Source organism: Pempheris klunzingeri, chromosome 3, assembly GCF_042242105.1.
Source record: "Pempheris klunzingeri isolate RE-2024b chromosome 3, fPemKlu1.hap1, whole genome shotgun sequence".
NCBI lineage: Eukaryota > Metazoa > Chordata > Actinopteri > Acropomatiformes > Pempheridae > Pempheris > Pempheris klunzingeri.
This window is the reverse complement of record NC_092014.1, coordinates 8,932,887-8,960,854: the sequence shown is the minus strand read 5'-3', so window position 1 is coordinate 8,960,854 and position 27,968 is coordinate 8,932,887. Positions and strand designations below refer to the sequence as shown.

The window sequence follows — 27,968 nt, the reverse complement described above, 5'->3', positions numbered from 1 at the left end:
TGACTCGGCCTCTGCCTCAGTGGGGTATGGAAAAATGTTATGGTAATGTACAAAAACATGGTGGGCTTTTTCTAATGTGACAGGTAACATGGTATTAACTGGGCGCAGCATGGCCAAATCGTACTAAAGACTTGAAAACCATTAAAGGGAGCACACTGTCATGAGCAAAAAGACATTAAATAAGGCAAGTTTCTGTATTTTCACTTAAAACTGAAAATACATCACAAAAACAAAAACATTCAAATTAGAAATCTTTAGGAAAACAATAGCTGCGATCACATTTCCAAAACCAGGTAAATCTACAACAAAAAAAACCCTATAAATTCCACATGTCTGTGTTGTATAACTGATCTGGAATAAGCAGAGACCCCACACTACAACCTGTTAGGTGAGGGTCAGCGTGGCAAAGTGCTGATCTTGGGAGACCCCCGCAGTAGGAGCCTGGGAGTTCCCATTTAGATAAATAGATAGAGACCAACCACAAAACAAAGGGGAAATGAGGAGGGCAGCATGGCTCTAATCCGATTAGCTAAATGCAATTCCTCCTCCAAAATCAATGTCATCTGCTACTGCTGTGCTGGCTGGGTGGTTTCACTCTTGTTCACAATATCTTCCTTTCTCACTCCTTGTATAAACATTTTTCTTCTTATTTTTCTCCTGCCCTTCTGATCCAATGGTATACATGCTTTCTTTATCTGTAATTTCTATCAACCATGGGAAGACGAGTTTGTGCGAAAACCTTTCTGGATACTCTGTACTAAAACAGTTTTTAAGAAACCAGTCTTATGCATCACCTGATTGTTATACATTTTCCTTTGAGATTTATTAAATCAGAATGACAAGATAAGATCAAAAAGCTCAAATAAATAGATACTAGTACTGACAATTGGATTTCTACAGGCTATTATAGACAACACTTGATGCATGGCTATTGTCTAGCATTGGCTTTTAAATGTTCTCACCTTCTCATCCTTCTGTCCACTTGTCAATGAATCTATCTGAAACTCTTTGCCAAGAACCACAGCTTTGATCTGTGTGTGTCTGTAATGTCTTAATAACCCCAGAGGGCAAAAGATGCAGGGCAAAACTATTGTACATTTAACCATGAACCGAAGAAGGGTGATTAGCTACAATTTAACCAACTCTGTTCAAATATATTCAGCATCTAACATAGTAGTAAAATCACCAGCTCATAATGTATATTGTCAAAGATCTGTTGGCTCATTTCTGCTTGTATTTATCTTTGTGGTAAAAGGTCTGACAGGTGTAATGAAGTTAGCTGACAGTGGGAGTCTGAAGGACAGCAGGACCTTCACGCCCCAATCTTTCCCTTTTGGAGATCTCCTTGTTCTGAAACTGATTTGTGTGCAGAGATGGACGAGGGGCACCTTGGGTGGGTGTGTGGGCTGAGAGTGGGAGGGCTGTTGTGTCAGCGTGCCCACCTGCAGGAACATCTGTCTATTCACAGAGACGCATAAGCAGATACACTTACCTCCCAATGACTGACATAGGAGGATACACACACACACACACACACACACACACACACACACTAATGCAATACACACATTTCTTTTAATCTTTTAAATTAAATTGCTAGTCTGCTTTTACAGTAGATAAGTAAATAAAATTATATAAAATGAAAAGCCTGTTGGTGATCAGTAAACATCTTAACTCATGGCAACAAGAGCCAGTCACAATGCACGAAGCCTCTGTGCAGTTTCAAAAAAGATTCAAATACACAGTTTTATACCTACAGACTGGTATGACGGTATGAAGTGTAACAATTTACAAGGTTAATTTATTTGACATTGTACGACCGAGGGTTGCACAAGAAAGTGCAAGTTGTAGTCCCATTACACTACACAACAAAAACTTTTTATTTATTTTTTTTCAATGGTGGAGTGCAGAGGATGAGTTAAGGAGCCTCACAGCCTGAAGAAAGAAGCTGCTCTGCAGTCTGGTGGTACGACAGCGGATAGTTCTGTATCGATCGCTAGACAGCAGCAGGGTAGGCTACACTAAGTAAAAACATCACGTATGACAAGTACAGTTGCTCCTTCCTGCTCTATCAGAATATTTTGGCTGGTGTTGTCGAATATGAGGTTGAAGATAAATAAGAAGCTCAAAAAAACTCTTATGCTTGTAAACTTTTATTTAATGTTCAACTACATAACAAAACCTGTGTTTTAAATGCAGGAAAAATATTTTTTTTTTAAACAGGAGTATGAGCTACAAAACACAATGATGCCTTAATAGAAAATGCAGTACAAGGATTCTCAATTATGGAGAAACTCTCAACTACAAAGAAAGCCTCATAGCAAAGAGGCGAAAACATGATTTCAGTATGAGAAATATTATCTCTATACATGCCAAACTGACAACTTTACCATGGTTGACAAAAGGCAAACCATATCACAAAGTCTATGTAGAGAAATGTGCAAATATGTATTTGTGAATGCATATATGCACTTATCAAGAGGCTCCCAGTGGGCTGGTTGTATTTATGAGGCCTTGTTTCTCTGATTGTTCTCACACGGTTCCGATGAATATTCAATGGGCTCAGAGAGAAGGGCTTCCTAGAGCCCAAGAGAAAAGGAGGGCAAAGAGAAAATGTGCCTAGTAACTCACATTCAGACAAACACACACAAACACACGCACACACACACACACACACACACACACACACACTAATGTGCGTGCACACAGCCCTGCAGCAGTGGGAGGAGAGAGCAACAGTGACAAACAGCTTTGGTGCTACAAAGGTGGCAGGAAATCTATCAAACGGGACAATAAAATTGCAATTGAGTTTCTTTAGCTTTTTTATAGCAGATGCATGTATCTTGGTGGCTAGAACCCGCTGCAACTATCCAAGTCACAGGCGGGGTCCCTGCACTGTGCGTGTGTGTATCTCATCTTACAAGTGCACTAGTTTATTCACCCACACACACAGTCTGTGTGAATTTCTGTTGTTAGGCGAGTTCAGGGTATTGTAACGAGAGCCAAGAAGAAACAGCATAAATCTTGTGCAATTATAGGAAAAAAGGCAATTACAGCCTGTCGTGTACAATGAACAATAAACAGTTCCTGCACAACTCTAAACTAGACACCTTGCTATGTTGCAAAGTGAGACCCAAACACAGTCCAACTAAATAAACCGATGAAACAAGAGCAAAAGCTTAGGGTGAAACCAAATCCCACATGGATAAAATGTACATTATAAATAGCCAAAATCTCTTTGTTATTATATCAATACTAATAAATTATTTACGTTGTTTTTTTTTCTGTTGCTGTCCCAAAGAAATATTACAATGTAATGGAAATGTTCTCTTTAGGAACAGATGTGTAGTTAACAGAGGAATAATGTATTTTGAATATTTCAACAGCGATGTAATAACAGAACAATACACTATAGTATGCAGATCGCTTCTGTTGTACGTGCATATATTATATTTTCACTGTGGCCTCATCTTTGTGACCCTCTTGCATCAATTTGTTAAATTTCCTCAGAGCTTCATTTACACACGTTTTATTTTCACTGCAGGTTAATCCTACAGTGTTCAGAGGTGTTGAGAGACATTGGCGCTTCAGAGCATCAAGCACACAACACACACCATCCTAATAGCTGCTGCCTTCGCATTGATCATCTCCCAGGCAGTCTGTCTGTGCCCCCTACTGGACGCCAGCACTCACAGCACCACATGCTACAGTGAAGCGTCTCATATCACAAGCACTTCTTTAACTCAACCTTCAATCTGCCAGGCTTAAAAACCCCCCAAACCACAATCTGACACCAACCTCAATTACTTCACTGCTTTGGAACAGAGTAGCGTAATAGGATATCAACAGTGAATTTCTAAAGCAGTATTTTGAATTCGGCTTTTGGAAATAAGAAGTGCCAGAAGTTTATTTTTATCTGTGCAATGTGAAAGAAAGAGACTCTATACATAAATAAAGAGTGGAAGGGCTGATGGACTCATTCCCACTGGTTTATACTGCAACTAGCTTTTAAATTATAATCACTGTATGGCTTCCATAGGCTAATCTGATGGGCACTGAGAGGCAAGGTTCAATTACTATGCTAGTCTACTCTCCGAGTTAGAGGGTCAGACGATAATGTTCTCTAATTTCTTATTTGATGAATTGCATTCTGTCAGATTCAAACTAAACAAATGGCACTAAGCAGTGCTGATGGCTTTGACTGAACACTGCTGTCCGTTTGCTGGGAGTCAAACTGAGCAGGAGGGTTATGGTTACAGTCATATGGTGAATGTTTAGGCTGACAATACTGAAACGGGATGAGAGTGGTTGTGCAAGTGTGTGTGTATGTTCTTGTGTTTACTACAGAGAGATAAAGAGTGTGTGAGGTAAAACGAAGAGAAACAGAAACGCGAACGAAAAAAAAACAGTAAAAATGAAACAGATGAGGAGATAGAGGAAGATCCACAGAGAAAGATAAACAAAGCTGTGTTTAACCTCTGTGTGTGTGTGTGTGTGTGTGTGCGCGTACGTGTATGTGTGTGTGTGTGTGTGTGTGTGTGTGTGTGTGTGTGTGCGTGCGTGTGTGTGTGTGAGAGTGTGTACGTGATCCGTGCATGTATATAATGAGTGCTCTGACCTTGGAGTGGGTGATGGACAGGGTGTCCACCCAAACGCGCCAGCCGCCCCACTCATATTTGATGGCGTGATAGAGCAGGATGCGGAAGATGGCGTACACCATCTCTGTGATTTTCTGCTCCTCACTGTTTCGCGGGTTGATGAAGCACAGAGAGAGCATCCACTCCTGCCACACCGAGCACTGCAGCAGGCTCCTGAAACGAAAAAAAAAATGCATGGCTTTGTAGTGCTGAATGCGATTCCCACTGGCATGTAAACACCGTGTGGACTAGTGTGTGATGTAGCTCTCCATCCTGTGAAGTGGTCGAATTCTTACCTGCGGTTCTCTCGGCTGTTATTGAACAGTTTGATCATGTCTGACAGAAACACCCTGCGCACCTCCATGCTCTCAGGGGATGGGGGAGAGTTCTTAAGCAGAGCAGCTATCACCTTCAGAATTTCTGGAAATATTCACAAAAAAATAAACCATTCTTTTTAAGGATTAAGGTAAAAAAATGTTTCCAGCATTGCAGAAATTAATACGAGGACTTGAAAATATCAAAATACCTAATGTGTTCAGAATGTATTGTAATGTCTTTGTAATGTAATAAATTATACTGTAGCAAGTTGCATTTTTAAGGATTATGTTAAAAAAAAAAAAAAAGTTAGATTTGGAAAAATGTCTTTGCCTTGAAATAAAACTTGCTTTGTGGCACAGAAGGAGAAACTGCACAAATCAACAACTAAGTCATACATTGGTCTCAACATGTGCAAATCATTGTGTCACAAACTATCTGAACTCCCAGCTGTACACACCTGAAAATCTGCGCCTGTGCTAAGAAAAGCAGAACAAAGGAGAATAAAAAAAGTCCAGGCCATTGATCTTAATCATACTGTAATGGTTTTGGTATTGTTTCAAATGAGAGAGCCAGAGTCGCAGGCCCTTCTGGAAGGGCTTGGCTTCGGTTAAACCGAAGAGACTGACTGTTTAGATGAATTATCTAGACAATGTCAGTGTCCATTTGCTTTGAGTAGTGAGACGGCAGGGCTTGGATTTCACTTGTCTCTTCAGACCTTGGCGCTAACCGATGCCCCCTTGCCCCGACAGACGGTTGTGTTGTTTCTACGCCTTAGTCACTCAAATTATGAGTCGCTGAACCTTTACCGCCAGAAAATTACCCCAGCATGTACCGGGAATGAGGATGGAGGGATGGCGTATTCCCCTCTTTTTTCCATTTGCTCTTGGTTCCCTTCCCTTGAGTTAATTTGAGGGAAACGGTACTTCCTCGGTTTGTTTGATTGGCTCTGACGTTACTAAAGACTGCAATCAGGGGGCCATTTTGGGAGTTTGTCGCAGATTAAATCAAGAGAATGCACGGCAAAGGAGAAACAGACCACCGCTCTATGTTCCATAGAATGTGCTCACATGTACAAGCCCATACAAGGTTTCTATGATATATACCGCCTGTCCAGGATGGTTGGGTAGGAGGGCTTTTAACACAATAAAGGCTTAAAATAATCAAAGTGTGACTACAGCAGGACCTTGTCAGATTAAGGCTGGTTGGAAGTAAACCTTGGTTGTGATTATACCAAGTGCTTGGATTTCAAACTGATTAAAGCCATTTTGCAAGTGTGTGCACGAAGGTGCATGTATGTGTGGAAGCACCAGTTTAAAAGAGAGAGGGATGTTTTCTTTTCTTAGCTGAAATGAATACTTAACATTTCAACATATGAAGAGATTTTGCATGCTGACGTGAAATTGGAAGCAAGTAGCGGCCCGAAAATATAAGATGGGAACACTGATCAAAGCCTGGAGTCACTGTTTCAGCTTGTTATTTTTCCTGCATGCAAAAACTAAAAGAGCATGCACTTTCTCCTAGTAATGATGCACTGGAAGAAAAAAAATAAACATATGCAGATTGTATGTGTGCAAGCATATAGTGATACAGTACATCCACACACATATGCACTAAATGAGTGCATTTAAATATACATTCCTTTTACATGAAATCTAAAAAAAGATTCAAATTTATGTTTCATTATACGTTATGTCCAATACAGAAAAAGCACATCATAAAAATATCTACATGGTGCATTAAGTTTGACAGCAAAATATAAAACAAAAATAGATCACAACCAAATATTGAAACATTATATACTTACTCCATAAACTATATATAAACATTATATATAATCTCTAATTCACTTTCATGCAATTAAATAATTTATTGAAGTTATTAAATGAGTACACAGACAATATTTTTCACACACTAAATAGTGTAAGTGTAAAATCATTACATTTACTGTATTATTCCTTTATATACAAATTAATCTGACAAAAGATGTTACCAACTTCCAATAAAACTAGCAGATGTGTACATCTGCACCATCCTCAGGTTGGGTTTACATCTGATGTTCAGCTGTATGACAATACCCTCTGGCTGCAAAATTTATGGTGTTCATTTGTATGACTGTATATAGCGACTGCACAGTTCCATGGGGAATATCCTCCAGTGCAGTATGCAGCAATAGGTATGTAGAGGGTATGCTGCAGGAGATGATTTAGGAGAGTAGTGTGGCGCAGAGGAGGCACTTACGTGGGCTGAGGATCTTCACAGTGGAGTCGGGGTCCGGATGCTGTTTATGGATCACTTGAGTGCAGATCTGCTCTGTAAGAATCTACCAGGGGACAGAGAGGGGATTGAAGTCATAAATAACCACATCAGGCTTAACAATAACAGAGAAACAAACTACACTATGGATGCACAAAGCTAGCTATATGTTTCACCATCACGTCGTATATAGCTGAACAATTGCCAAATCAAGTTTCTGCAGGTGGTCAACCAATTCATTATTTCAACTAACTCATTAAATTGTCATGAAAAAAAGAAAATTAGACAAGGAAAGTTAAGTTTAAGTCAGTTTATTTTTTAAAAAAAGGCAAAATGAATGTTGGCGATGCAGTCGTTGTTGTCTGTGAAGATCATTTCTGTCCTATAAGCACTGGCCTGGAGTGTGTACGTGTGCAGAGGACTGACCTCGAAGAGCACGTTGTAAGTTGTCATGGTGAACTGGCTGGAGTGCAGCATCAAGCGTTCAGTGAGCAGTGAGAAGAGGCCATGACTCAGCATGACCTCAGATTTCCTCCTGATCAAGACATAAAGAGGTCAAAGGTTAGTCAGTAAACATCAGCATTTGCCAGACCGTTATTGTCACAAAGCAGTCTTTGCCTCTACTAAACTGGACCACGAAATACGAATCTGACGTGAATACCACAACTGTAATTTCTGTTTGAAAAATGATATCAAATCAAGTTGAAAACACCATGGAATATCATAGATTTTGAGAAATGACAGGGACAAAATCTGGAGTTTCTGATGAGTCAAATAACTACAGCGCTTGAAATCTGTAACAGTATAAATCAGCTGAGCTCCAGCTGACATTTGACATGGAGGAAATGAAAAAAAGAGAATCCCCGCTGACTAAGTAAGAGCAGTTCTTCACAGAAAACTCTCTGTCGCTTTCATCTCTAATCATGAATCAACTCCAATTTTAGGATTGAAGCTCAGCTAAAAATCTGTGGACTGTTTGCAGACAGTCTCACGGTCAGTCTTGCATCTGGATAACTTGGCTTAAACACGGCTCGACTAGTTTCTGGAACGCCTATTTCGGCCCAGGGTGCACACACTATAACTGGTGGTTATTAGTGAAAATCAAGCAATGAACAGCTTTCAATTTGGCCTGAATCTCATCGTGCTAATTACCATCCAAAGTAAAACTTGACATTAAAGTAACCACGTGTCCACTGGACACTGGCACAGCACTTGATATTTGACTGTTTATTGGACAAAAACACAGCTAACAAGCTCATAAATGTCCCACTGACAATAAAGGAACAATGGTTAAATGTGAGATAATACACTTTTCCATTTATTTTGACAGTGACGCCGGCGGCTGGATAGAGAACTAGAATTAACGAAGCCAGCTTTTATCGAGTTATTTAAATGTCGCTGTATAATGAGATTTCTCTGCACAAAATTAGAAGTCTGACTTTGACTTTCAAAAAATATAAACACTACATGAAAAATGTAAAAACTAGCATAAAGATTTAGAAAAACAAAAGCTATGAAGAATCAATACTCGACATCAGAGCAATTTCAAGACACAGAAGCAATACCCTTTCAGTTATTAATCATTTTATTGCTATTAGAAGTGTGTGCTTTTGGATTTTTTTTTTTTTTCATTTCTAAAACCCACTGTACAATGTAGAAATTTGCCAGACTCCAGTTCTTTACTCTGGGAATGCAGTGCCAAAGATTTTAGCTGCGTAACTGTACTTACTTTGGTGGCATGTATTTCAGAAAGTAGCCCATTACTTTGAGTGTCTGCACTCTTATTCCTTCGCTTTTGGAGGCCAAAAGCTTGTAAATCACACTGTGAAAAAAGCAAAATAAAATTACATTAAAAAGAAATTTAGAAAGTCATATTTGAGTATACAATTAATACTTCATCCACTTGGCATTCATTAAAGACTTAGCACTATAGCATGTACCAGGTTCTTGCAGAAAATATATTCTTAGAATAAATTATTTTTAATTAAACAAAACAAAGCACAATCCACAATCTGAAGTGTTATATAAATTAGTGACACAAGACTAAAGCTATCAATTTTAAAATAACTAGCTCCAACTTTGAACATTTTCACTCAAACTCTGAGTACATACTGCAGATAATTTTAAACAGTAAGCATTACCGAATCCCGTTGCGCTGGTCGAAGGCCTGGACCATGGACCCAGGATGTTCAGACATCAGAGCAACCAGCAACTGCAGTACATCCATGAGGTTGTCATCCTGTGGGACAGAGAAGAAGTGACGTGAGGTTAATGTGGGGCTCAAGGAAATCACTGTGAAAAATACTGTTTCTAGTAAAGTTAATTATGAAGAATTCTTACTCAGTCAAGATGAAAGCAAGCATATGTACATCACTCATTGCTATTTATTTGTGTGATGTTCAGAAGTGGCAGTAGCAGGAGTAATGTGAGAATGAAAGGCAGTGAAAATTCAGTAGAAAAAATAATGGAATACATCACAAGCATCAAACTAAAGAGGGACAGTATGAGCTCCATGAAATGAAGGGCTGCTACATGTCAGTGGCTTTTCCAGGCAATGTTGTAATCACACTTTATTCTTACAGGGTTCACTGCGTTACTGACGGATCTGACTGATTTAGTTGTTATGCATCACTCCATTGTAAACAAAACCACTTCTGTCAAGACCTCGAACTGGCAGACTTGGAAAAATAACAAGGAACAGTGATGCTGCCTTTAGCGACAGGAACTGCTCTTGCTCTGCAAATCAGATGGTCGGAAGACAAAGTACAGTCCAGTAGTGTTGTGTTGCCATCTGGTGGTCAACGCTGCATGGACAACAGTTCGCGTGCCTACCTCATGCATGGTAAGGAGGTAGTTGAGGATACTCTGTAGCTCATCTTCCTTGACTCCATGATCCTAGAATATAATTGTACAGGTCATTTTATAGTTACGGTTCCCAGACAGTACATGTAGATTACACAGCAGCACGAAGCTGGTCCCACAGAGAAAAAACACTGTCAGAGCAAGCAATAGTACCATTTAGACCCATCCTATAAAATTGTCTGTATTGTAAATATTTAGTTTATTTAATATTTATATTATATATTTAATATCTAGTTTAAATAATTTTAAAAAATCAAGTATCCTTATACATTACTAACTGCACAGTACAGTATTTACCAAGAGAGAGATATAATAAATACTAAGAGTTTTAATCACACAGCTGATGTGAGTTAACTACACTTGCTGCCGTATAAAAGTGACAGCTAGATCGCTCTTAAGCATAAAGCCTATTGGCGGTGCTCAAATTGCAACTTCGCTATAATCGGAGAGCGACACAATTTTGGCATTCAAATTTGCCACTTCTTTATCTGGAGGAAAAGAAAGGCTTGACTGAGGATGGCAAAACCCCAAATGGCTGGCTCTGATGGGGGCTTAGATGTACCCAATGTAAGACTATCAGCTGGCAGCACACCTCCGGGTGGTAGCGGATTGGCTCAAATATGACCCAGACTCAGTCTGGCTAGACACTGAATCCTTTTGGTCCAAATGCCCTTTGTGGAATTTGTTGTTTGTGAATAACTCTGAGTCAGTCATGGACCTCTGTACTAAACCCTATCACTTTAAGCACAGGTTAAGGCTGGAGGTCCATCTGTACCATACAGGGCCATGCTCAGTTAACATCCCCTCTTATCCTATTCTGGATGGCCAAGAATATCTGCCAAGCTGTCCAGCCTGGAGCTTTAAAGCATGGTGCAGACAGGGGCTAACAAAGGTAGGACTTCTATTCGATGGTCAGACTGTACTATCATTTCAGCAGCAATATGGCTGTCAGAAATTTTATGTTTTTAGATATTTAAAAATCACACACTTCATCACGAAAGATACCACATTAACAACCAACACATTGACACCTGATATATAGAAAAGGCTTGTTCTAAACAAACATCCATTAGTGTATTTTTTAGAGCCCTAAATTCAAACTTTTGCCACTAGGAAGAATATTTCTCTTTTGGATCAAGGGTGTTGCTCCAACCAAATAACATGTGGCACAATCTTACAATGGAGTGTATTCACAATTAATACATCTCATGGATGCTTCACTCCTCAGTGGATGCTTGATATAAACACATTGGACAAAACATATTGGAACTACGGTGTCATCTTTCATATTAGAGGGGTTTCATAATCTGCCTAAGCCTGTCTCTGTACCTTTCCAACTGTAAAGTCACTTTTCTTGTAACCTTACCATTTGTTTACATGTTTACTTATTTGATTTTGCCTTTCTTTGTTGTTGGGGGTGGTGAGGGTTGGTGATGGATATAACGCGGACTTATTTTTATTTCTTATATTCATCTGCTCATTCTATTTGTTGTGTCAGGTCTGAGTTGGGTTTTTTTTCTGTGTTGTATTTGAAAAATGCAATAAATACATTCTTTAAAAAATGCCACTTCCTTCAGTGAGTCAATACAAGAGTGTGGGCCTGGCTTTGGCATCATGACCTTACCTTCATTATGAGCTGTTTGACAAACAACAACAGAAAGGCTCGCAAAGACAGGATCTCCTTTTGGTTTGGCCTTGGACCATCTAAAAACCCAAACAGCAAACAATAGTGGTTGAAAGTTGCTACTTCAGTAAAGGAGTAAGTGAGCATGATTTAAAGAAAAGGATAAGGCAAGAAATTACCAATCTACTTTCTCCATGTTTGAACATACACACGTGTGCATGTGAAATCTACCTTTACATGCATGATCTGCACATATCTTTGAAGGGAGAGCCAGAAGAGGAACGGGAACACCATGTATCAGTAGTGTGATGCTATTGTATTACATTATACGTGCAGTATATTTTCGCATTTTGTGTGCACCCTCACCAAGGCCTTTGGGCACGACTCCACTGCGGTCCTGGGGGTTGATAACCCAGTAGTAGTACTTCAGTGTATGCATGACCTGAAGCACAGTGCCCACCCTGCGAACGGTGTTGTAGATGGTCACGGTGCTGATGAACTCTGTTGCCAGGTAAGTGTAGAGTGTCAGCTGCACCTGCAAAAGGTAAAGCACAAATGAAAACACACATACACACACGCTTGACTGTTTGAGTGGAATGATCCAATTTTAGTGTGTCCTAGCTTTTTGTTCCTATAAGAAGAAAGTGGAGGCTGCTAAGCCCCTAAGGCTTGTAGGCAAGCCATTCTCATTTAAATAGTAGTCACTGAGTCACAGGTGGAGGGATAACCTTGAACTTTCAGCTGAACTCTGAAACACTGAAAATAAAAAGTAGGGCAGGGCCGTACAGAGCAGGAGAGGGTGATTATGACTGTGCTGGTCCGCATGTGTGTTCTATCCTCATGTCTATAGGTATATCTTAATCTTTACAAAAGTGCCCATATGCAAAAGACTTTGCTGCCGTGTGTATGTGTGTATTCTGGTTACCTTGGCAGGGGCATGGATCCAGATGGCAGGGTTGAACATAATGTGGTCACACAGCTGCTTGAGCAGCAAGATGCCATTCTGCAAGTTGCTAAGGTATCTGGAAAAGGCCAGCACAATGTCCAGGACAGGCCGCGTCACATGCACCTTGGAAGACTGGAGCACAGACAGGGAGACAGAAAGTGCCACCAAAGGAGGTGAAGAAAGAAGAGGATGATATGTCAGTGAAGGACGTGGAAGGCGGAGAGGAGGTGAATGAGGTACAACAACACAGACAGGAAAGGAAAAGGACACATGCAGAGAAAGATGAGCAGGAGCTCCTCTTCTGCCTAACAAGCACACAAGCCAGCTGTGACCTCTAAATACAGCTGAGGGGAAAACAAACTCTGTCTCACATTAAGTGTTGGTGTGTGCTTATGTTAGTGTATTTGTGGCGTTAAGGGAATCAAGATCAGTCCTATGTCTTGTTATTTGCAGCTAGTGGTATGGGAGGATGGTTCTCTTGTGAATATATTTGCCATCTAAGCCAATTTGTGTGTCTCACCTTCTCCAAAGTGTAGCCAATGACGAGAAAGCCTTTGCAGGCCAGGACCTGCTCTTGCATAGCCACTGAGTTCCTCAAGAGCTCCATCACAAAGGATAGCAAAGTGCAGCTAAGAGGTTGACAGACAGGCAGACGGACAGACGGACAGACAGACAGAGACAGACAGAGACAGACAGTGACAAAGATAAAGAGAGAGAGCGTGAGTTACACAGTGACAACAATAATCTATGTAAGCTGCTGACAAAGCCCTGACTGTGAAGGGCATATCCTACATGAAATGTGATTGAATGAGGGTGTCGTGTCCCCATTGTGTTAGGAGGACAGATTCTAGTTTGCATTACCCTCAGGGGAGCACATACAACAACGTTGCAATTTATAAGCAAGATGGCCTCCCAGCTTTCAAGCTTAGCATTACATCAAAAGTTGAAAATGTAAAACCAACTGCTTTTAAAAACTTAGCACTGCCAAGAGGAGACCTTCAGTATCACTAAATACTTTAAAATATGGATTCTCATGTCTCAAACACCTAATTATTCTACAATTATCCATATTTCTAAATTGGTGCGTTTAAAGGCGCATTTCAGCAATTTCATATTGCATCTCCATAATGTCCTCATGATGAGTAAACTTAATGTGTAAAATTAGGGGAATGCCTCTTTACTAAATAATAATATTCCCTCATGAATAAAATTAAGAGTGTGTGTGTGTGTGTGTGTGATTACCAGACAGAAGTGTCCAGCTCGTTGCTGGAGGGCTGGCAATAATCCAGCTGTGCAAACAGAGGGAAGAGGACCTGCACGCCTCCGATAGAGTGTATTCCACTCTGGACTGAGTGAGTCACCACGGCCTTCACGTCCTACCAAAACAAGCACACGAGGCCACATTTAACATGCACCATGACCAGCATTTGCATGTGGGTCACACAGATATTTGTGCAGATAATGACAGTGATGTGCAGTAAATTAGCCCTATGTCTTGACATATTTGAAAGTATTTGCAAGTAGTTTCATAATCACAACTGAACTACTGACTTGTGACTTAAACATGCTGACAACAGAGAATGAGGGAAAATTGATATTGTTTTCTTTAAATGATTGGCAGTCCTGGTTTCATTAGCTGGTGTCTGTGTTGTTGTATGTTGCAACACCAACAGTGGATTGCAAAACTTTTTCCTTTCTATAGGATTGGAAAATCTAAGCATAGCATAGTAGAGCAGAAAATATAGGTCACATATTCATTCATATTTCACACTCTGTGAGTGTGTGTGTGTGTGTGTGTGTGTGTGTGTGTGTGTGTGTGTGTGTGTGCAGTTGAAGGAGTTGAGGATGTTTGTGTGGCTGCAAAATTGTCCCTCACAAAGGAAACAAAGCATTTTCTTTGATGAGAGGGCATGAGAGAAAATTCAATTAGTGCTTGTGAGAAGAAAACTCAACATGAGTGACAAAACAGTATTGTATATGGTGTGTGGGTGTGTGTGTGTGTGTGTGTGTGTGTGTGTGTGTGTGTGTCTATTTGTCACATTGAAACTTCTACAAAGTTCACCCCATGCATCTAACAGGAGAAATGCATAACTATTTGTATGTAGTTCCAAACTACATCTCAGTCCAAGAGAAGGCTAATTCCATAATTGGAGCACCAGGATGGCATTTTTCAGCAGCTGCAGAAGTCTGGTTAGCACAACATATTTGCACCTCTGCCCTAATGAGGCTATTAAAATGAAAATATGCCAACTGGGCCCCTTTCATTATCGCAGAGGAAGAAAGAAAGAGTAAAGAATGGTACATATGGAACAGTGGGAGGGAAAGAGCAGGCTAACAGGTGGTGAATGAATTTGCACCGACATTGCTTTAATGTCAGCATGGTGACTTCAGGTTAAATCTAAATACTGGCAATTCTAGCAATATCAACTTAAACTCAACTCTCCATTCCCCCTTTGCAAAATCTAACATTAAAGGCATAATTACCTGCAACATGAGTGCATGGGGTGAATGGACAAAAATGGAGGCGTTGTCCTTGGGGGAGGACTCAAGGCAGAGCTGGGCATCTGTGGCGCGCGGGTTATAAGTGAAGGCAATACTAGAGGACAGCTTGCCATCATACAGCAAGGTCTTATGATGCTCTGCAAACAGTAAGTCACTTTCAGCCTTGTACTTGAAGGTGCCCTGAGGAGAGGGAAGTAGAAGGGAGAGACATTTAATGGAAGAGCATAATACAATCATGTACCAATAAAGACACAGACAAACAAATAGTATCATTTTGTTCCACGACTAGTATCATATTTTTCCAGTGTCCAAATTACAAAATATCAAAAGGGTCAGCCCCTTAGATTATGTAATGACTTACAAAAGTAAGTGCCAAATGCGGACACAATGTACAAACAGTTCCAACCACCGTCTTGGTGATTATGGGCACTGGAGATGCAGCATATCTTGGCATGCATGGACAATTATATGCTTCTCTGGCAACCTTTTTCTGTTTTTGTTTTGTTTTTTATTTTTATTGTATGCTGGTGGATGAATCAGGGGAAATTTTCTCGTTATTGTGTCTTAGGATGCTCCATCATTTGGCATGAAAATGGTAATGAACTTTAAAAACATCACAGACTTCAGCTTTTGAAAGTAATTCTAATCATAATGACGAATCATTTGCCTGGTTGTTATAGGTCTTCATTAACTCTAACTATCGCACAGACATCTGAGTTTCTATGCCTTCCAACCTGGTAACCCGGACCCAGCTGATAGATAGCCAGGATCTGAGCAGCACTGAGAGCCTCTCCAAACAGGTAAACGGCCCCCATCTGTCCACAGAACACACGGTTGGCATCCGCCGTCTCAGACGAACCCAGGAAACACTTGTCAAACGTCTGCAGCAGGAAGCAAAAAGGGAAAAAACAATTAGTGGAGGAGGGAGAGATAAGTGAGGTAGAAAAGAAGGAAGGAAGAAAGGATAAGCAAGTCCAAAAATAGCCAGAAAGAACAGAGAGAAAAGGCATATTCATGTTAATATTTGCTATAAATGGCAACGCACACCCTCAGACTATAAGCATACTGTTGCCAATATGATAGTGTTCCATCTTCATCTGGTCATGGTCAGTAAAGCATAAGCAGAAGTGTTGAGAGCGATGAGGCCGCATCTCAATAAAGTTGCTAATTTGCTTTCTGACATGCAGACACATCTAGAGACACAACTGAAGGATTTTACTGAACTGTGGAGGCATTTTCATTCCTAACAAATTTGATTTAAGAATCTCATATCTCAGCATGCCAGAGATCTACCCTGGGGACTACGAAAGAGTTGATACCGCCGTGTGTGAGAGGTGCGAGGTGTGTACATGTAGTCATTTTCCACTATACTATCCATGCTAAGAGATGGAGAGAATGGTTTCACCCCAAAGCCCTCTAAAAGCAAGGGCTGAGATTAGATGCATCTGTGAGCGGGAAGGTCATAGAAAGGAGGTTTACTTTTCGGTTTTTTGTACACACCCCTGCAGTAATATCTGGTTCTGAAATTGATATTTGACAGTAAATCTGTGGCGTGCACCCACATTCCTAACCCTGATGTAGACATATATAAAACAACAGGCTGAATTGTGAATATAAAATCCTTCCAGGCAGTTTGTGCAGTCACATTGTGGTTTGCTAATACAACAGTGGCCTTGACTATCTTGGCACTGTGTTTGACTCACAGCATAATTTTGATGTAAACACAGAACTGATTGCCAAACATACAATTTTGTGTAACTTTAACCATTCTTTTATTGAAAGCTTTTTAACCTTTTCCTTTCTCTGCTGGTTTAACAGGTTGCCGGTGACAGAAAGAAATGTTTATCTGAATAATGTAGTCAAAGTGTGCTCCAAGATTACTGAAATAAAGCAGAAGGACTTGGGCACAATTTGGGAGGAACTGGTGGCTGAGAAAGAAAAAAAATGGATTTGCCAACCAGATCACATTCTTTCGCCGAATTCTCTCTGATGGGTTCAGGCCGACGTTATAATGTGCCCTTTAGGAGAACTAATCGATACTCTAAGTCCTTTATGCCATTAAGCTGCTGAACACAGATCTTTTTTAAACATCCATTTTAAATTACTGTTATTTTAGAGGAATTGTATGATATATTGTCTTATCTTTATGCTTATGGGTATTTTTTTTTAGGTTTTTACTTATTGTAACTTGTCCCTCCTTCTGTCCCTTGTACTTAATATGCTTTCCTTGTCTAAATTATTAATGTATTGCTTGTCTGTTGTACGTATGGATGAATGTACTGCAAGAGCTACAACTAAATTGTCTCTTGGGGATATTTAACTTATCTGAATCTCAATCTGAATTCAAAAAGGAATAGTTTGATGTTTTGGGAAATATGCTTGTAAGCTTTCCAGAAGACTGATACTATTCCTATACAATTTCCAAAATGTCAAACTACTACTGTCACCAATTATGCATGAAAATTTGTTCAGAAATTCAGATAGAAACCAGGAATTTGTGGTGCCCCATACTGGTTGATGTCCAACCAGCAACACATGTTTCAAATTGTTGCTACTTACGTCACTGGTGTTGACAAACCAGGCTATGTCTCCAAAGGAAGCCAGTTCCCCGTTCACATAGCAGCTAATTTCGCTGTTTTTCCAGCGGTTGTAGATGTGAACAAGAGTCACCATGTACCACTGCAACAAAAACAGAAGCAGACTCTCACAATGGGAAAGTGTCACTGCATATGTGAAGTGTTAATCACACACAACAAGATATCGATCAGTCTGCATATGGTGAGAATGTTCATCTCAATTAGCCTGATTCCATCACATTTCAGGAGTCAGTCCCCTCGAGCTACAATCCCACCTACTTTGATTTCTGGCTTTCTCCTCTGCCTTACAACCAGTGAAATAGGTTACCAGTGGTACTACAGTGAAATAGGTTATTATGGTTTCCTCCAGACGTGAAAAAAAGACGCATTAAAAATAGAGTGAAAAATCAACTAAAATGAGTTCTGAGTCCTCATGAGGTTTATTGAGGTAAGGTGGTGGCTTCATGCCCAGGGGAAGGAGGTGGATGTTTCAAATTGTCCACAGGCAAAGCATCTTTCTGGCTGCAACGGTCTTCAGCGTGTGCTGTGCCTGGAAGGGACTGAGACTATTGGATAATCTTTCCCTCCCATCGGCCTCATTCCTCTTTTTTTTCGTTTGGCTTCTCCCCGGAGTCAGGTAAGACATGACAGTTCTTTCTTACAGCAAGGTCTAGCTTTATTGTGTGCACACGTGTGTTTGTGTGTGCATGTGATTGATTATGTGTATGCTGTCATGTGATTTCTGTGATCTATTTACAGAGACATTTCAAGGATTTGCTTACAAACAAGCACCTGGATTCTGCTTAGCTTTTGTTCCTTTCATACCTTCTGTGGTTTGAAGTCGTACTTTACACAGTGCTGGAATCCTTTCCCCTTGGATTTTAATGAGGTCACTATCAAACAGCCACCCACAAAGTGTGCAGAGTAACCCATGCCTTTACTGGTGCGGAAACTGAACAGAAATTCAGGGAAAATACAAACAGACATAGCTTTCGTGAGTGAGTGAGATGGCTACACACTTTCATGCTGACTTCATTCAAGGGCAACATGGGTTATAGTCTACAATACGTCAAATAAACACTTTAAAAGGGTATCAAAAGGATAAAAATAGCAAACAATCATTTGTCAACTTCACAGACTCTTCCCATCATTCTCCCTGTCCCGGCGAGATGTGGCCCCAGTGTGTGATTTAGTGAATTAATCTGTTTTTAAAAAGGGCAAAGGGATAAAGAGCTTTTATTGCAGAGTCTCTCAAGCAGCTTGTTGGCTTGGTTATCATTTTCATAGAATCCCAAACAGATCCCTGTTGTATAAATTTGATTTTTGACAGAAATTAATTATTGGGCAAAAAGAAGATGATCAGAAGGCTTGATTTGCTAGGCCCTCAGAGAGGAAGCAAAAGCTGAGGGGACAGGAAAAATGAAGGGCGAACTGAACTGTTTTTCTGTGAGGCTGGAGGCTGCACTTCTATGTTTTGGGGATTCAAATGCATATAATATACATCTTGGTTTTACCGGTGACATAAACACATGTATATATTCACACTTGCACAGGTACATTACATCTAAATTGTGTATGTAACACCACCTTTCATGCTATTCCCCTCTCTTTTTATTATTGATACTACAAATGTGCACCCCTTCCCTTCCTTGCTATTTCTGCATTCTCTATATAGTATGTTCAAACACAGTTAAAAATCTAAATGCCAAAAAAACAGTAAAGGTTTACTGGGTTCACCTACCAGTACAGGTAAGGCTTGTCTTTGTCTACATTGATGTTGTTGAGAGGATCCATGCGGAGCCATGTGTGGAATGTAAACCCATTCTGGTATGGCCATTTTGCTATAGGGGGCAGAGCTATAGCCTGTTAGGGACAAGAAATAACAGAAGAAAACAGAGGATGAAAGGAGTCCTGTCCAGCTGTGGAATTAAAGGTCACATTGAGCATTTTAAAATGAACAAAAAGCTGTTGTAGCTGTTGTACAGTAAATCTGTCTGAAAGTAGCGAAATTCATATCACGAGGCCACAAGTGTTTGGGCAAAGAAATATCAAGTAAACAAAAACAAATAGCATTTCTTAACAACATTTTGTGTGTGTGCATGTGTGTGTCCTCCCAGGCCTTCCTATCTCATTAACAGGACAGAACAGGAAGAGGAAAGTGCATGTGCCCTTTTCAAACACCATGCTGACAAACACAAACAAGTACTAATAGAGTTCAGATCAACCAAATCAGACCAAAACACCCAAGGCAGACTTAAGCATCATCACCATGGCGATGGAGGGCTGCATAAAGAAGCAGGCAACCCCACACATACACACTATATAAGGGGCCTAACATAGACTACAAATTCAGTGAGACAGATTTACACACAAGAAGGGATAAGATTCACACTTGATCTAATGAAATGTTCATTTATCTTCATGTTACAATAGAAAACAGTCAAAAAGAAACTTAAAATTGTAATGACTTCTAAACGAATATAGATAAGGTCTTTCCCTGTAATGTATTTTATTGTGTCCAATTACGCTGCTTATACCATGGTATGGATGAATAGTCGATTCTGATCGACAGGCAGCCTCCCTGTCATCCATTAATTCCTGATAATGGACACTGTGTAGGGCATTACCCCTTACCATCTAAAGAAATGGTATCTAAAGAAAGGACACGAGTGTGCCGCCGGATTTTTTTCCTGATACTGATGACAAGGAACAAGGAAGCAGAGGTCTTTGATAAACTAATGTGCAGGGAAATGGCAAGCCAAATTCTCAGAGCATCATTTGAATACTCCAAAGCTGAATAGCAACAGCCACGACATGATTAATTTAGTCAGGCACGCTTTGTAGACCTATCGTGCTGCAGTTTCATCAAAAAGCGTGCACTTGGACACTGCTCCATTTCTAGATACTTTAGAACATTTCAGCAAGAGTACAATAGCCTTCGAGACTAGAAAATAACTGAGTGAAAGTGTAAAGCTTATCAGTCAGACAAAGTTGCATGGGTCAGTGAATGGCTGGTTCACATGAAAGGATTTATAAGAAATCATCATGTAATATCTGAAGGCCTCTCTTTACCCCTCTCAGTCTGGAATATTTCTTTATAAGATTAATGAAAACAAGATTATTGTAAGTTTTCGGGGTTTCACATTGTGGGAGCTCACCAGTTTTTGCATTAATATCTAGGGAGAAGTCTCAGCAAACCGACAATTAACCTCAAAGTTCATGCCAGTCAGCTCATCGTCGGTGTGTCAACAAACTTACAGGGATAATTTTTTTTCACTCTGTGGTGCAGTGGTTGACATTTTGTAGTATACTCACAGCTGCATTTTTCCCTGGAAAGCTGAAGAAGGAGTCAGGGCCATTCCTGTGAGCCATGTACTTCAGTACTGACAAAAGCTTCACTGCATGACGAGGCTGAGGAAAGAACATGAAAACACACAAGGATCATTTTAGATAACTGGTAGTGTTGATGTCCAAACAGGCATACGGATGCACACAAAAGCATATGAACGCTAGTTACACACTTAGAATTCATGTATGCAGCCACAAATGAGTAAAAGCACACACAGCTTTGGTTCTGTTTATTCTACTACCTCACACTGAGAATTCAGTACCCTCATTTATTTCATGATTTTTGTGTAGAAGTATTGTGCACTACAGTGCATCCATGTCGCTCTAACACACAGAATTAAGATATTAGAGCTGGGTCAGTGTAAGTGATTAGAATTCCTATGGATTTTTACAACTTTCAACAAGGCTGTGGATTATAAATTTCAATAGCACTTGATAATTAAGAGTTCTGCACTCAATTCATCCACCCCGTCTCCCTGGATATTTCACAAAAATGAAATGAAGACAGGGTGGTTGCAAGAGTTGCTTAAAAAAAGGGAGAGTGAGGTGAAATTTAGAAGCATGAAAGCAACTTGCCCTATTTTCTTGACAACTTGATTAGAGTCAGTGATCAATGGGTTACTCTGCTTCTCATCCTCGCTTCATCTGTCTCCCCTCATGTGCCACTGGTTCTGCCTGGATGTAGTGACTTGTCTTCTCAACATGTATCATACATCTTAAGTTCACTTTGGCTATTCGCTTAGAGCCTCATTCAGCTCAGACAGTCTATTTCAGAAAACTAATGGTCTTTAAGTGTGGAACAGCTAAGTCTAACATCACTTACACTCTCGAGTTCATCATGTTCCGAAGCTAAAATTGTTTGGTTGGTATTGAGCCTTTTTCATGAACATCCTAATATCAATAATGTACAGCTACTCAGGATCCAAGACCGCTGAAGAATAGTAGTCTGGTTTCACATGATTTATCTTGTCTATGTGATGAGAGCATTGGCCTGTGGGATGGCAGCAGTTCAAGAGTTGCTTGCACATTCCTCACACTGGTTCCAGACAACCAAGACAGATCACCGTGGCATGACTCTGACTCACCCACTGGCCTCTCTCCCCTTGCAGCTTGCTGAAGAAAAGCTTCAGCTCTTTTACTGTGATGCTGTAGCTGGCGAGCACGCCCAACATGTCCACCAGTAGGTCTGCAAGACAGACACACACACACATGCATGGGTTAAACGCGGCAGGTAAACTTGCAATGCCAAATTTTTTAGTCTCCACATTATGGCAGTGAGAGTAACTATACAAACACTATCGACACAAGCTTGTGATGTATACCTGCATCATTGCCGCTGACACTTTCTTTTATTGACTGTGATCCTCTCTCTGAATGATAAGTTTCCTTTTTGTCTGAAGAAGCACAAACTTTTCTTAGACACTTGGGGGCTCCATGGGCTCTGCCATAGTCCTATTATTACCGTAGCCTACAACGGTTGCTCCCACCCTTCAGGTCTGGAAAATCAGTCTTTGCTGGTTGATGTAAAAAGCCTCACGTGAGATTTACCTGGCAGTGATGGGCTTAAGCAGCACTGTGTGAGCTTGTTTGGCAAGGGCTTGAATGCAGCGGATGTTAATTTATATGTAAAAGTCCTGCAGTCCCATTTTAAAACAGAAAGACTGACAGGATATAATAACCTACCCAAGGAGTCCCAGATTTTAATTAGTTTCCAATCTTTATTGACATTTTGATCATCTTAATATTACAGTGATGCCACAGCTACCTGGAGCTAAGCAGCTAAGAAAAGTAGGGTGAGCAAGACACAAGTTAAAAAACAGGAGACTTAAAATAGAGAGGACACTCTGGGAGTTCCAGCTACTGTGCAGCCTGTTTTCATTAGTTATTACTGACTAATGATGAGGCATGGTATGACAGGTCTATGACTAGTGTGCACATACACATCCTTGGTCTAATCCTCAAAATAAGGATGAGTGGCAGCTACATGTGGCAGGCTTTTTTCACATAAGTATTACAGCCCAGCTGTCCGCTTCTGTCCAACACAATCACTTATTTCAGAAAATTATCTGAAGAGAGGAGGACACATCTGACAATCTACTACAGAGTAAGTGCAACAAATAGGATGAAGTCATTGAGCTTAAAAAGCAAAGGAGCTTAATATATGAAGCACTTCAATCTGTGAATGTCAATCAATAAAAAGTAATGTATACCAGTTATATGAGTCTACTTTGAAAGTAATAGTTAAAGTAATATTCACTGCACTACAAATCTTTATCTGTTAACTTGTTTATGAAATCTTTTCAGCCGCCTAGTTACTGCTGGGCTGTATCAGCCTCACTTGACTGCACAAACCCTCTAGGCCAGCGTTACTGGCAAAAGTTCACTGAGCCGAACACTGTAGGATTAATTCAAACTAATTTGCAGATGGGCTACAGACTAGGCTGAGACTCAGGGGAGACTCTACAAGATGATGATCTCCTCATTCGCTGCAATACATCACAGTGTATGCAACAATGGAGGACGTAACCAAGAGGTTTTTGTATACAAGACAAGTCCAAAAGAAAGGGTAAGACTTAGTTTCTTTATTTGCAATACTTGATTCCTGAAGGTGGTATTTATGCCTTTTCCTTTTCTTTATTACTTTAAATGAAAATAAATGGTTTAAGATGAGTTTGATTACTTTGCAAAGACATAAAAAAATCATGTCCTATGCCCCCAATCAAAGACAATAAAGAGAGCACTTTTTCCACAAGGTGCTGCTCTCAGTACCTGCGATCATGCTGTCAGTGGTGGATATACGCTGCAGCACTTGCTGGATGAGTCCCACATCAGTGCATGCCTGCAGGTTGCGGACACTTTTCTTGAGGATGGCGGTGAAGATGCTCCAGACCTCTGCCTGACAGGTGGGCTCACAGTTGTCCAACAGCTCCACCATGCACACAATGCTTTCGGGTTCCTGGATGATGAAGTTCATCTCCAGGTCGAACTGTCCGCCAACCAGCTGGAGGAGACACAAAGAGAGAGGTGAGGGATGGAGTGGGAGAGAGAGAGAGATAAGAGGGATACAATGAATGAAAGAGAAAGTGTTCCGTTTCAGTCAGTTATTGAGTAAATAAAAGCAATTTTTTAAAAAAGCCCAATCTTGAATTAATTCATCTTTTATCAACAACTACACATAACCAAGAGCTTCAAACGGCATACATACAGTACGTTATTCCATTATTATGTGTGCGCACACTCCTGAACAGATGATTAAACATGCATCAGGGCTGCTGCTAGCCAAGTGGATTAAAGGTCAGGGGAGAAACACAGCTCTCTGTCAGTCTATCTGCACGTCCGTTTGTTTGACAGTAGATTCAACTGTTTATAGCTAGCCTTCAGACACTGTGATTAACCCAGAGTACAAAAATATCAAACAAAAAGCAATGTCAGTGAAACGAACCGAGACATCCAGACAGACACAAAGTAGTGAAAAGTGAATTCAGAGGTCTTTTGTTCCTGTGGGAGACCTTGGAATACTAACAGCATCTGACACCGCCTGGCAGACACAGACCTGGGCTGCAATTAATTTTCACTTATGACATAAAAGAGAATGTGCAGTGAGAGAGTACAGTCATGTTAACCTCATCTTAAAATCTATATTAAAACATCAGTGGCTACCATTGTGTAGTACTTTAAGGGTGATGGTATGGTTTTTCAGAACATTTGTACATCATTTACACTCAGGAATGTTTCATTGTGTGTTGAGAGAACAGAATTAACACATTTTCTTTCAGAGCCAGTTACAAAAGCCTGTATTTTGAATCAAAAAGATAAAGTGCTATTCATGGTAGCAAGAAAGAAAGAAAATAAATGCATCCCACCATGTTAGTCAGCCTTGGTAGTGATCTCCAGCTAAAGCTTATCCAGGAGGTGGAGAGGTAGAATGCTTGTCTCATTGCAGAGGAGTAATGTTCTTTGTGTGTGGAAATAAATTGTATGAGCTATAAATGTCATAATTTGTCACCTCTTAATAGTTGTGATGACATTTTTATTATTGAACCCTGCCTAATAGAAAAAGATAAGGAAAATAACCACGTTGATGTCAAATTAATATTGTTACTGAGACCGTCATGTTAAGAATCAAGGAGGTGTGACTGGATAAAAAAAAAATGAACGTGTGATAGTTGTATTCGGCCATTAGAGAGGCTAGATGTGAAAACAGCATGATTTGGTGCAGGTAATGGAAACTGTCCCATTAAAATGAGTGAGGTCGGATTCAGAGTGTGTGTGTGTGTGTGTGTGTGTGTGTGTGTGTGTGTGTGTGTGTGTGTGTGTGTGTGTGTGTGTGTGTGTGTGTGTGTGTGTGTGTGTAGGGAGGGGAAACTGGAATAACACTGCAGCAGAAACATCCTTAAAAACAGGGGATAAGGTGACGATAACACAGACACACACCTCACCTGTTGTCCCTTTAACCTTCTCTCACAGATATCTAATTATTTTTTCATGTCAAGTATCAACATTAAAACAATGACGCTATCCATCACCTTTTCTCAAAATCTCCAAATGCACAAGGCCCATTTTTTATGATTCAGTGTAAAATACTGTATGCTGCCATATATTACGAATATTAACAATTTAAAGTGCCAAAATGTAGTAATTCATTTTTAGCTGTTGTGCTTGTCACAACAATCCTGCCCACAGTGTCAGCTTACTAACTGAAGAACAAAAATCAATAAATGTATCAGAATTCTGAAAAATACCCATCACAAGACCCCAGATCTGAATGTGATTTTTTCCTTCTAGGACCTCCAAATAGTCCTGAACCCCAAATTACCCAAAATCTTTTAATAAGATGAATAATTTCAGCACTAAGTGACAGCAAATGTTCATCTAAAAATTGAGGCTCTATGAGGTTTATTTAGAGGTTTCATGTTTTAGTCAGCATAAAAAACAAAAGCACCCAAATTACCATATCTGAGATTGTTGCTGCCACCACAGAAAAATGGAGATGCAGAGAATTTTTAAGTGTGTTGTGGCAGTAGCTGCTGTGAATAACACGAACACAATTTCTGTCATCTCAGTTGTATTGGTGGAGACCCAGATGTTGACATCTCAAACCAAATTAACTATCTGTATGGATAAAAGTAAGCGAGAAAATATATGCTTTTGTAATTTGGATGCCTCAAACCTTTAAGTCAGCGATTTGTAAAGTGCTTAAAAAAATAAAAAAAAGTAGTATATACAGACCAAAAGCAATACACGGTACAAGCAAAAACTCTATATCGATCTATTTTTTTTGGGGGGGGGGGGGGGGGGGGGGGGGGGGGGAATGGGCAAAATATTTTCATCAAAAATATCCAGTAGCCATCTGTTAGGGCAACAAGCTAACACTTATGATAACACATGCATCTCTTAAAGCCTAACTGGCAACCTGTCTTCTTCCCTTTTTTGTCTCTTAGCAAGTCATTGATGAATCACGCAGCTCTCTACAGAGTAACTTGTGGGTACGGGGGTAGATGCCTCTGATTGCAGCCAGGTCAGCCATTAATGGATGCTGGTTGCCATTTTGCCACAGTACCAGTTGATTTATGAGACTGACACTGTGTGCGAGTCATCCATCCATCAAAGTCAGTTGACCGAGGGGAAGGAGAACAAATATGAGGCTGAAGACTGAGTGCCACATTGCAGTGACATACACCTGGCACACACGCAGGGGTAACAGGGCTGATTTTAGACCCGATTTGTCACTCCCTACAGTCACAAAGGTTCACAAAAGGTTCCAGACAAATGGAACACTTACCATGCCAAATTATCTCACGGTGTGTTTGTGGAGAGTCAATCTTAGCCCCACCAGTCACTTGTCGCCTCTTAATGTTAATTAATGGCAAAGCGATGTTATTCTAGTGAGTGCCAATAAACAGTGCCCATAAATTGTTGCTTACCGATTCTAAAGTTCATGGATTTTGTCATATTTTCATTTTTATCAATTCTAAACTGAATCCTTTTGAGGGGAGTTTGACTGCTGATCAGACAAAATAAGCAGTTTCAACCCATGATGGATATTGGTCAATATTTTAGAAAAGTATTTATCTAAAGCAAAAACAAGTGGATCATAATGATGATGAAAGTCATAATTAGTGAAAACCCAAGCATCAGTGACTCACAATTCTACCACCTCATATGTAATTTTAACGTCTTATGAAAGACTGGTAGCCGAGCTGACTGGAGAGGAGGAATTCACTGACAATAGAACTAGGGCTGTAATCTGCTAGCGTGTCAGTTATTTAATGACTAAAAGCCAAATAAAGACCTGTGAAATATGACATTATCTGTCGTTACGGAATGTGTTTCCACATCAGCTGGGATTTAAAAAGTCCTTGTGACAAGCTTAATAGTCTGCAATTCACAAGACTGTTCTTAAAAACTCTGCCACTCCAAACAAAGAGACTGTCTGAAGTGGCTGACAATCATCTTTTTTTTTTACCCTGTGTTCAAAAAAGGTAAAATCCAACACACACAGCAACCACACAGCAGCTGGTTATCTCCATGTTGGTACTGAGTACAAAATATAGCAATAAACATTCAGAATCCCTTACATTATGAACAGAGTGAATTATGCTTCCATTAATCGACTGCGATACTTTTAACCTTGATTTAAACCAAAAACAAACTGCAATTCCCTTTTGCACAGTGAGAACATTTAATGTGTTTATTGGTGCATGGCAAAGAGGTTTACAATATTTCAATTTCTTAAATTGTTCACTTCAATCATTTACATTGCTCTATTTCAGGAACAGGTGTGAAAGGTTGCCAGCAACAGCCTCAGCTACAGCCAAGGAGGGCTCTGCAGCTAAAACTGCCATAAAGCCAATGTCTTTATGGCAGCTAGACACCAGATCCCTGGCTGGGTAACCTAGCCT

The 27,968-nt window shown here is 40.2% G+C and overlaps 1 protein-coding gene across 1 annotated transcript in view; it reads right to left on the bottom strand.

Moving 5' to 3' along the window:
* The window catches only part of lrba (LPS-responsive vesicle trafficking, beach and anchor containing), a 182,417-nt gene that overhangs the window by 133,667 nt on the left and 20,782 nt on the right, over positions 1–27,968 (bottom strand). The window contains exons 2-21 of the mRNA XM_070827863.1: positions 23,836–24,067; positions 22,152–22,252; positions 21,034–21,129; positions 19,460–19,581; positions 18,544–18,670; positions 17,702–17,821; positions 15,877–16,023; positions 15,125–15,322; positions 13,883–14,016; positions 13,161–13,269; positions 12,620–12,772; positions 12,061–12,229; positions 11,695–11,774; positions 10,041–10,103; positions 9,350–9,447; positions 8,938–9,030; positions 7,635–7,743; positions 7,194–7,275; positions 4,934–5,057; positions 4,619–4,811 (exon numbers count right to left, since the gene is read on the bottom strand). Coding sequence (XP_070683964.1) covers positions 4,619–4,811; positions 4,934–5,057; positions 7,194–7,275; positions 7,635–7,743; positions 8,938–9,030; positions 9,350–9,447; positions 10,041–10,103; positions 11,695–11,774; positions 12,061–12,229; positions 12,620–12,772; positions 13,161–13,269; positions 13,883–14,016; positions 15,125–15,322; positions 15,877–16,023; positions 17,702–17,821; positions 18,544–18,670; positions 19,460–19,581; positions 21,034–21,129; positions 22,152–22,252; positions 23,836–24,067 — 2,550 coding nt within the window. The remainder of the gene's footprint in view (positions 1–4,618; positions 4,812–4,933; positions 5,058–7,193; positions 7,276–7,634; positions 7,744–8,937; positions 9,031–9,349; positions 9,448–10,040; positions 10,104–11,694; positions 11,775–12,060; positions 12,230–12,619; positions 12,773–13,160; positions 13,270–13,882; positions 14,017–15,124; positions 15,323–15,876; positions 16,024–17,701; positions 17,822–18,543; positions 18,671–19,459; positions 19,582–21,033; positions 21,130–22,151; positions 22,253–23,835; positions 24,068–27,968) is intronic.